Source organism: Amblyomma mixtum, chromosome 2 (assembly GCF_055824585.1).
Source record: "Amblyomma mixtum isolate Tamu chromosome 2, ASM5582458v1, whole genome shotgun sequence".
Taxonomy (NCBI): domain Eukaryota; kingdom Metazoa; phylum Arthropoda; class Arachnida; order Ixodida; family Ixodidae; genus Amblyomma; species Amblyomma mixtum.
The window spans coordinates 30,898,735-30,910,087 of NC_143013.1; the positions used below are offsets into that span (position 1 = coordinate 30,898,735).

At 46.1% G+C, this 11,353-nt stretch overlaps 1 protein-coding gene across 4 annotated transcripts in view; it reads left to right on the top strand.

The window, feature by feature from the left end:
• Positions 1 to 4,910, top strand: part of LOC149358824 (uncharacterized) — a 98,707-nt gene extending 93,797 nt beyond the window's left edge. For 2 of the 4 annotated variants that reach the window (XM_089568924.1, XM_089568925.1), the window contains exons 2-3: positions 3,217 to 3,522; positions 4,517 to 4,910. In XM_089568924.1, coding sequence (XP_089425050.1) covers positions 3,230 to 3,522; positions 4,517 to 4,589 — 366 coding nt within the window. In that variant the 5' untranslated portion in view covers positions 3,217 to 3,229 and the 3' untranslated portion in view covers positions 4,590 to 4,910. Of the gene's footprint in view, positions 1 to 490; positions 770 to 3,216; positions 3,523 to 4,516 lie in introns of those variants that run through there. The other 2 variants (XM_089568926.1, XM_089568923.1) reach the window with 2 other exon arrangements.
• The last annotated feature ends 6,443 nt before the right edge of the window (positions 4,911 to 11,353 follow it).

Consider the following 11,353-nt stretch of genomic DNA (forward strand, 5'->3'; position numbering starts at 1 on the left):
CCGCATATTTTTTGACGGAAGAACTGCTTTTAGTAATTTTTAATTTATAACCGCTGCGAGAGATTTCTTGAAGTTTTGTCTGTGGTAAAATACAATTCTCCTCTGGTATCTGTCGTTACAAATATGCGAGTATCATCTGCATAAAGAATAAGCTCCTCATCAAGTATGCAGGGAGAAAGATCATTAATGCTGATTAAAAATATAAATGGCAGAGAGAACGTTCTGGAACTCTGTTAATTATCGTTAGTAGAGAAGTTATATGCAGATTCGATAGCAGTTACGATTGCTCACGAATGTATAGCTGTGTTTTCAGATATTCTACAGTAGTTCCTCAGGTCCCATCGTTTTCAAGTTATGATAATATTTCGTGGTTAAGTAGGCCAGATGTTTTCGTTAAATTAATGAAAATGTACACTGATATTTGTTCATCATCTGCTTCGTTTTGCATTTCCAATTATGTTGAAAATATATATATGCCAGCAGCTGTTTCAACCACACAAAAAGAACCAATGGCCAAGACTACAACTGTTTCTCAAGTGCTCCGAGTGCCTCACGTCGACCCAAGGCTGCCGATCACTGCGCCTTCGACGGCACAGCTGCAGACGCATGCTCATTGTTTCTAAGAGCAGCGGAGGAGACGGACGCTGTGGCTGACTGCGATAGGACAAAGGCTCACCGGTTAGTGCACCTGCAGCTGCCCGTCTTGAGAGTAGCCCCAGGCCACATCTAATCACTCGTCCGAAAGCAACGCTGCTCAGTCTGGACTGAAGTAAGCTGCGTCGAGTCTTCTTAATTATCTCCCGTTACTCCTCTGAGAGTTCCAGTTCTTGCCACATGCTCACTGCAATACATCTAGGTGCAAGGGATAGGACCGTGCCAAAGTTTGGCGCGCAACAACATAAATCTCGGTCGAAACACCAGAATCTTGCCCAAAATAGGGCACGCTTTTCTCTATTATTGTAGTATTTTTTTAATTATTGTAGTATTTTTCTGTATTATTGTAGTACTTTTCTGTAGCACTGCAGTACTTTCTTTAGTTCTGTCGCTACAACAAGGAAAATCACAAAAGTACAGAAAAAGTCTGTTTTTGCGACCAAAACTTCTGTTACTACAAGTTCATGTCCAAGAATACCACGAACAATCTGCTGTGACTACGGAAAGTCCCTGTTGTGTTTTTTTCATTCGGTTAGTGTGAATAAGCTATCCCGTCAAATAAATGATTGACTGGCTAGCCTTAATCATTGAGTTAAAATTGTGCACAGTTCAGTGGTGTATAGTTCAAGAAGCAAAAGCTTTCTCTAGGTATAAGAGGCCAATGGTGTGACGAGGTGACCTGTTCAATATATGCGATTCGTTATTATAATGCGTAAGCATTAGAACGGTTATGTAAAGGAAAACCCGGCGCCCGATGGACGTCCGACAGACCGTGCAGCAGAAAAAGAAATTACCTATACTTCTGGCCAAGAGTCGGATTCGAACCTGCAGTGGGGCGAACAGGTCAGCGGCGCTTGCCGCTTTTAGACCACTCAGCCGTCGCCGCATACCCGTGCTGTACTTTTGAAATCGTCTTCATCCATTTTCATTCATACACGATACTCTTATCCGGGCACGATACAATCCAAACACAAGAGCAAGCGGCCACTTTTACGGGTTCGAAAGCCTGTCCGGTTTGAAGCCTACGCTTAATGGTACTTGGCAAAACTCTTAATCTAGTTTGACACCTCATTTCAACAAATTGGACAATATACCAAATCATTTTAAAAATTGGAATACATTATAAGTAAGCTTCCTGCCCGCGTGGAAAACTACCAGCTTCTCGCGCTGTGGCGCTAGCTGGTGCAACTGGGTACAGAGGACGCCACAAATCACTGGCAAACGCGCTAGTTTGCGCGACTGCGCAAAGAGGGCACCACGAGTAAATGCGCTCACGAAATCGCAGCCCGCTTGCTAACGCATCACCCCCCTCATCAATCGCTTTTATCAGGCGTGAATTTTTTATTCGCTCCTGACTAGTGCTCAAAAACCGCGTTTATGGCGTTTACGACGGATAAATTTGTTTATGACGGATGATTTATGGCGAATAAAGATTGTACAGTCAGTTGCGTTAATATTTACTGTGGTGGGCATGGTTCGATGAGCCGTGTTACTTCATTTTTCTCAACTTTTAACAGTTGAATTGGCAATAACTTCCAAGCATATGTTCCTGCGTGTAACCGAGACGTTCAGCAACGACTTGCTAACTTGGCACGGTTTCAAGCATGGGCAAGCTAGGCTGCCAGGTTTTGCTATTATTATAATAAAGAAACCAGTTACGCTCCCAACATATGCCGCAGACTTTACTTTGCGTCCAATTTCATTTTTGAAGTCGTCAGCTCTGCGAGCGCTGGTATAATTTGCGTATCTTCTAGTGGCTTTGTTGAACTAGCAAGCTTCCAACTGTATGAAGCTTTTCAGGCCTGGCGGAGTCAGTCCTAATGGCAAGGCGAGATCAGAAGATGCTGGCGGCGGTCAGGGATGATGTGCTGTTCACTGAGTAGACGAATCTGTTCCTTCAGAAATATATATCCCGCATTTGCTGCGCCTGTACCACGAATCTGCGATGAATTTTGTAAAAGCAGTCCAGTGAGCTTCACTCCCAAGATCTATCTGCTTACTGGGCGATACATACCAGACAGGAGATAAACAGGCGATGAAGAAGTCGTACAACAGCGTTGTAACCTAACAGCGCGAAAGGCGACAGACAAAAAGAGAGCGCTGACCCTCAACTGAAAATTTTTTCGTGGCACTTCAGCTGAGAGCCAGTGCTGTGTCCCGCACTTCCCTTGTTGTCGCATGACGTATTTCTCTCTATTGACTTGGAACGATGCAATAGCACCGGTTTTGCAGTGTGTACAAACTTTCCTCTGGTCAGGTGCTCGGCTACTCTGGAGTCGATGCTTGAGTAAATGTGTCTTCGACCTCACCTCGGGCAATCCGAACACGTTATTCATAGAGTTCTGTGACATGTTGCCCTTTAGCAACCAAGCAGAGGCAGAGGCAGGACCAAGTCGCCTTACTGTTGCTTCGTAAGTGGAGCAGCAGAACCAATGCTTGTTCTGCCCGCTCCTCTTCACTTGCACTATGTGTTCCTCCAAGTTGCTCTGCACACCACAGTCTCAAAATTCAGAACGAGCTGACTTTGGAGCCTACCCTATTCAGATATTCTCATACACGCAGGTTCCGCAGGACCATGGCCCGCCTGTGGTTGGTGGCACTCCTCATGACCGCCTTGGGTGTCTCCTGCACCATAGCATACTCGTTCCACAAGTCGTTTGCGGCCAGCGCCTTTCAGTCGATGAAGACCGGTCCCGGAGGAGTCCTTGAGGGCCGACAAGGCTACCTGGACTCTACGGGCAGAAGCCGTTCTGTACGTTACACGGTCGGAAGAGACGGCAGGGTTCAGGTCAGGGACGACCCTTCTGGTCGGGCTCTCCTGAGCAACATGGCACAAAGGGCCCTGCAGCGGAATCCTTTCTCCTTCAGGTAAGAACCGACCCAACGAGCGCAAATAGGCAAGGAAGAGAGTCGGCCCATGCTCCTTTGCTCAAAATGGCCCCTAAACTCTCTTGTCAGGGATTTCTTGGGGTTTTTCTAAGTCCGAGTTATCTTACGCGGCTTCTATTGATTAAGACACGAGTTCTGTAGCATCAGTCATGATAAAATATCAGCCTTGGCCCTTCTTGTGACACGACAGCACTGAATTCAAATTTTTATTTTCAACTTTTTTTTATTTGGACAATAATACCGCGTTTCGTATTACTCACAAAAGGCAATCTCAGGGTTCTATAACCCTAAGAAGATAGTGCGTTTATGACAGTATCGTCAAGAGAGGAGATACATCTAAAAGACACATCATGATGATGAATGACCAGTCATGCATAGTTTCCGCGCTGTACGTGTTGCAGAAGTCTACCCGAGTGCCTCCTGCTGTACTAATAATGTAAAAATGGCAAGTAAACCTTAACTGAAGGCGAAGAACCCGCACCTTTGATCAAAGTAGCCTACGGACTCAGGAACTTTTTTTTGGTCTCATGAGTGTGACGTTTGGTCACGACCACTGCAAGGAATGCAGGCTATCCTTATTTGGCTTCAGATGCGTTGGTAAAACAATACATCTCCGTTTCCACACATATAGAAAGCAAGGTCACGCATCATATGGGGTGGAAAATTAAGTTGCAACGTGTTAGCGTCTGTAAGTACACATAAGGCCACCTCCCTGAGAGCGTCCCGAGTTTTAACGCCACAATTTACGCCATCCGAGGCTTTTTCACTTTCCGTGCCACTATTAACCACCAGAGGGCTCAGTAACCTTGAAGGCAACGATTCTCGCACAAAATTACGCCATGCTAAAAAAGACTCCGCTGTAAAATTTTCCCGGGTTAACTGTCCGACGCTTCGAAAAATCATAACGCTTAACTTTACCTCAGTCACTCTGAACGACAAATAAAGAAATTTGTATTTTTCTTTTTCATTACAGGTCGCTGCCCGACTTACCAGCCTTACCCAGCTTTAACGATGACTTCCTCGACTTCGGGTTCGGCCGTTTCTGAGGCTTCCGCCGCGGCTTTATCTGCGACTACAACGTTACTTCCTATTCCTGTAGCACTGCGTCTTCGCGCAGCCCGCACTATCATTCGTATTGTATAAGAATCTCTCATATTGCGAGCAGTGAGGAAATTTCACGTGCTAATCTGCGCCTTGCATTCAGCGTGGTTGCAAACGATAAGAAATTATCACGCTTGTTTTGCTGTCACTAAACAATAAAAGCAAAGAAGAATAAGTCCCTGGTTATAATTTGATTTGTTAGTACTTTGAGAATCGTGCTGCATGAATGATGGGGAAGAAAACGCGCTGTACCGCTTGGGCTACGTTGAGAGCCGGCTCAGTGGAGATATAGTAGTACTGTCCGCGTCACGCTTGTGCACAGCGCTCGAATGGTGCTCTGCCTTGCAATGAAAGTGGCCTTTGAACACCGCTTTCAGATTCTTCAGGCAACGATTGGGTGGAGATATAGAGCCACACTCACGTGCAAGCAACGTGGGCACGAACATTGTGTCCGAAAGCCCCAGGCTGCTGTCAACTAGCAGTTTTTTTTTTCTTTTTGTAACATGGCCCTCTGTGCTCGCTCGAGTATTCTGCAAAGTGGTGAAGCCGACAATACTTGTGGTTCGTGGCATGAGGAAAAATTTCAGTGCAAGATGCTCATTGCCTAACATCGTGATCCACAAGGTATCCCATACTGCACCACACTATTTTAAAGAAAGGCTACTTCGATAATGCACTTGGAGCTCTATAGATTTTATCTAATTTTCAGTTCCCTTCCGGCCAGTATCCACACGGGCATATCTCATAAAGTTTCTTTTTACTTTTTGTCTACACGATTGGTTATTACAGACGGCGTTATTACAGTGCCCGTGTAATGAAGGCCCGACTGTAATTTCCTTTACCTGAATCGGGCAATCCCAAACACTGACTTGACAGCCTCACTACTTTCAAGCACTTCGTTCATATTCGACTAACGTGTGGCGAACGGACGGTTTTAGATGCGGATTGTTGAACGTTTCGTCGGATTCCTTCAGGTTCTTCTGATTCAGCACAAGTCTTTGCTATTCTAGTAGACAGATGCAACCTAGAATCCGCTAACCGTTTGATTAACCGCTCGGCTCGGACAACAACATAGAAAAAAATTCAGGTGTACGTTAATAATTAACCATGTTACCTTTTAACTAGCTTCGCCATTCGCGCCTTACCTGCAAGGAGAACAAAACAGGTTCACATGTGTTCTAAAAATTCCCTGACCAACGCACTAGAGACAGGAGCGCGGCCACACGAGTATGTTGGTGAAACAACTGCGTTAAATATGCCTGCACAGGCTGGTCAGCACTAACATGATTTATATTCCGTATCCTACACAAGGTAGATCAATTGGTGGTCAATGTCCCATAGGGCACCAGCGAGACGACAGAGCAAGGCACGAGTTTCGTAACGCTACCTGGGAGTAGAGGTGAATTAAAGGCAGAAAAAAAAATAATCTGACGTCATGATCAAGTTTTTGGCGCGCATTTTGAACGCTTTTTTTTTTATTTTTCGCTCTATATCAGCGACACAAGACAAACCTAAGGGCGACGAAGATAGCCGGAAGAAAAACGCCACCGTTACCCTTAAGCCCCGCAACACTAAAGTATCGCCGGTGACTCGCGGAAAAGCAATGTACCGTCAACGTCAAACAAAAAAAAAAACAAAAAAAAAACCGGCGAACAAGATAACGCGAGCGCGAAAACGCAGAAGTATTAACTCTTGGATAGGAAATTCAAACCGGGTTCGTTACCAGTAGAAAAAAAAAAAAAGCTGTTATCACGCCTTAGAAGCGAAACTCAACTGTGTTACTTCGGCAGTTTCCTTGAACTAAGAACATGACATACTTTGAGCGATTCAGCTTTTTGTTCTCGTTTCATAAGACGCTGACAGAAGTGAATGTAAGCGAAAACGCGAAAAGTTTAAAGGGCATTGTTTAAAGGGCACGAGCGAAAGTATAAACGTCTACAAATTACGTCCTTCGGCATATGCGTGTTTTATTGCGACTGCAGCGTCGGTGATGGCGAACACCGAAGCATGAGGGACAGACCGCTAGATATATAACTCCCTTTCTAGTGAGCCCTTTTAAAACGACCCCATTAAACACTACAAGTTAAAAGTGACTTCAGCGCTTAATACATACAAGTAAAACTATCGGCCACACGCGAATCCGCGAGCAATAACTTCTTGAGCACATTCAGGCAACGCTGCCATGTTAATGCGACGCAAAAACCGAAGCGCGCAACGAAGGGAACGGACGGAGACGGAGGATTTTACTGCGGAATGCGGCGCAAGACCTGAGAGCAAAAACTTTGCGATCACTACGGCGACCCGCATTGGAGCAATGCGAAAGCGAAACGTCCGCATGCTATACCGACGTCCGTGGCTGTTCTGTCATCCATGTACTATATCGACGTCCAAGGCTATTTTGACATGTAAGTGCATTTTTTCGCGTTTAATTAACTAATCATACCTGATCAACCAAATTTTTCCCACGGCAACATTTTATCGCACACTATCAGTCACAATAGCACTTGAACATATTTATCTTCAGAGAAGGACGTAATCGTGCGGTCAAAATTTGCGGACACTTTTTGCGGACGCGACAGAGCCATATAATGCTCGCACATTAATAGAACCTCACCTTCAGGGTTAAACACCAAAGCGACGCAGTGAGAAGCCGGTCGTGCAGGTGTGCATACACAGAACAAGCCGCAACTTGCAGCGACGACCACGGCAGGCTAAACTGAGCACTGACGCAGCATCGTTGGACTGTCCGAGAAGGCGCAGTTCTCAGCGTGTGTTCACCACCTTCGCCTTGCTGTCACTACGAGCTGAATCACTACCAGCGCAACGAAATGCGAGAATGTTTGACGCAGACAACCCACACAGACACTTGCAAAAAAAGCAACACGACAACAAAGTGGTAGCGCTAAACCGCCGTCACTACATCCCTGCACGTGAAAAGGTTTCCGCACGGACCATGTTTCACACAGGCGCTGTTCCTGCGCTAAGCGGGCTGGCGGGTCAACAAGACCGTGAGAGGGAGCTAAAAACAAGCTAAAATTCTAGTACTACAAACAAATTTCGCGCATCTTTTTTTATATAAATAAGAAAAAAAACAATCTCAATTATTTACATATACAATAGTAATACTTTACTTTTGTTTTTTACGCTATAAAGTAGCTTTCAGTTGCCCTCTAGTTCGCTATAATTAATCTTTATCGCGAGGGGTCCTTCCAATCGCACTCTTAGTTGATGTCTCTGGCAGTAGGTTCTAACAGGCGTTTGGTCTCGTCTAGCACAAGTTGATGGACTTTGTCCTGCATATAACGAAACTACAGGGACTGCAAGCGATTCTTAGGTCACCGTACATCCAAGAGCTCACTACAGTCTCTTAGGTAGGAAATTTCTAAACCGGCTGTGCGCCCTGTGAAGTACGTGCATCCGCAAGTAAACCCTCTTCACACATGCACTCTATGTGTGTTTATTAGCAGGACAGATCTGCATTACAGAGGTGACCTTAATATTTCCAGCAATAAACCTGTTTCGTCTCTTTTTCGAAAACGTTTGCTTCTGTGCCTTCACTGGCCCCAGGTGATCTCAACGAGCCTGCAGAACAACGCTCGTTGCATTGCAACGTCCTTTGGCCCCTCCGATACAATGCACACTCAGTATATGAGAGCCGTTATAGTTTCTAGGCAACTGGTAACGATCACATGACTAGTAAAAACAGCTTAGCGTATTCTTAGTATTTTTCACGGTACAACAGCAAGGATCACGCAGCGCTTGGAACGCGCATGCATGTATACGATTTAGTATATAACTACAACAAAGCTGCCAAAGTAGCGGTGATTGCTATCGTCTGCAATGTATAGCAACTAAAATATTAACGTTTACAACCTTCTTTTCAGATGAAAAATTACTAATTAGTTGCTTAATCATATGACGAAGGCCTTCACGACATTAACGACCTTGTTCTTTGACAGCGAAGCAGAACGGGTAAAAAGAAAAACACTGCGAAGAAAAATTTGTCGGGGCTTGTTGTTACATCATTGCTGCTCTCCTTGCTCGATGAGTACAAAACACCTGATGTGTACGCTCTCGTTCATGTTCTCTTGTTTTGTTGTAATACAAAACACACCTTTGCGTTGTTGAAGAGGCCGGGAGCGCACCTTGGTACAAATTTAAGCTCAGTGAGTTAGTAGTGCCTGGTTCGGGTGATGCACCACGTGCGGAGTTTTCTTATTAATTCTCAGGAGTGGACTTCTGCCTAACAGAAGATTCATACTCTCACATTACGATCCCAACTTTCACAGGCTCCTTTCTAAAATGTGGATCCACTACAAGACTACAAGACGCCCCCGGGAAACTTTTGTGGCGTCTAGGATCACTTCATGCCTCTCCCCAACGCAAGAAAGTAGGGAAAAAAACGCGAAAGCTCCCTCCGGCCGTTAGAATAGAAAGATTGAAAATTATTGCCAACCTCGATTTCGCTGCTGTCGTCACCTCTTGTCTGCCCTTTTTTTTTTTTTTTTTTGTTGAAAGGCGGGTCTTCCATTGATGTAACTTTCTCTCCAGTGGGGGACCAACTTGGGGGGTCGAGGAGAGCGTCTTTTGGGGGAGAAACCTTTCCACGCATGCGTGGCGATGAAGAGGAAGTGCGATCGGCGCCCCTTTTTCTTCGCTGCTCTCCCTCCGTTGGCAAAGAGTGCGGAGGCTCCCGGCTATCCTCCCGCTATCGCCGATGTCATCTTGACGAGAGAGTCCTGACGGAGATTGATGCCGCCGCGTGAGCCACGGAGGTGCCGACCCTCGTTGTGCTGCTCCTGCGACCTCGTTCACGCTCCATTACAATTCTTTTATTATTTCGTGCTACACAATGAGAAGGCAACAAAGAAACTTTAATTAGACGTTTCACGCGCTTTCACGACTATTCCAGTCACCATGTTTTTTTTATTTTTCTTTCACAGCAGCCTTCACGCGGTTTCTTTTATTTTCTTGGTCGTATCACCTTCACGTCCCCTGCCCGTTTAAAATTTTCCTTTCAGAGCTTCAATGGCGAAGTAACGGAACACCGTGACGTCGGCGTGATTCGCTTTTCAGCTTGCTTTTCGGCTCGCTTTTCGGCGCACAGATATGAAGTGCCCCGTTTTTTCCAGCAGGTTTTGCAATGATTTGAATTGAGAATAGCAGAGATCGAGCTCATTCCAAGAACCTCCTGCCTTACATGCGAAGAATACTTTCACACTTTCAACTAAATTCGCTTGAAGGACGCGAAACGGTAGAGCGTGATGCCCGAAAGATGCGTAATCTTGGGACGGCCTTCACAGGGCCTAGCAGTCATTTGTAGAATTTTGCTTCTACGCTCTTCTGTTGACGCCAACCTCGATAGCTACGAGTTTTGTAGGCGTTCACAGCGAGAAGTAACCGATGGATATAGCCCAGAAGCAATGCATCCCTTTCGAGCGAAAATGTCGAGAAAGCGACTTAAATAAAGCAAATGTATAAACCGTGGAACAGGACGCACACCTACGCCAAATTCGGCCGCATATTAACGAGCAGTCACAGTGTTTTAACGAGTCTAACGTTCAGCTCTTGAGCTCCAGGTTGCGGGTTCGAATCCCGACCACGACGACCGCTTAACAACCAAACTGTATCGATAATGTGCACGCTTTCCGCTTTCTAATACGAAGTTGTGCAGTCGTCAACTGAAGAAACGCAATAATGTGACCGTCACTTTCAGTGAATTCTGCGGCGTTTTGTTGACTGCACCCGTAAATTCCTAAGCCTTTGTTCAGCTTTTATCTAAAAGTACCTCTTTCAGCGAGAGCCCTCTTAGTGTAGGCGCCACGAACACAGACACCAAATCCATTTGAGGCCGCACGCATGGAGCATTATCACGTTTGATCCGTTCACAACTGCACTTTGAAAAACCGACTGATGTAGTTCAAGAAAATAACTGAAAGATGATCAACACACCGGATGTCAGCAAAGTGTGCAGAGGTCAGCGTCGCTCGACCAGCCTTCCGTCTTTCTGAGGAACTTAAACGACTCGAGGGATGCTTACAAGGTGGAAAACACGGCACGCCAAATATGGTCCTTAAAGTGCCACTGCAGCATATCAACCACCCAGAAGACGTGACACTGGTAGCGTAGCGCATTCGTCTACGAAACGCATAGTCCCTGACAGGACAAGCCTGCCGGCCGTATCTCACGGCGACTGCATCCTCACCTCACTGCCGTCGAGACTCGCTCTTTCTTTTTACTGCATGCAGTGTCCACCAAGATAGCCACGTCCCTAAACACGCCAAGCAACGTAAAGCTGTCGCAAAGATTTCTAGGCAGAAAGATCCTTCCAGAGAGCGTGACGTTTTTGGTAGCTATACTGGACTAGGACTGCAAGCGCAGTGACTTGCCAGTACTGCACCCCCCCCCCCCCCCCGGCCTCTCACCCCAGAAAAATAAAGTGAAAAGTCAGACATGAAGTCGGGAGCCGTTTCTTTCTGGACAGCACTGTATTTGCCGTGACTGCGCATCTGACACGACGGACTCGTCGTACATCGTCGTCGCTCTGACCAGAAGCAGCTGACCTCCACCGTGCCTTTACACAGCGCCCAGGGGTTAAATGCGAAACTTTGCCTGCCGCGACTATCTGCGCAGTGTTTCTTCCTGGCGAGAGCAATATGGGGCTGGATTCAGCGGCCTTGAATGCGGCCGACCGGAGGGTAATCTCCCC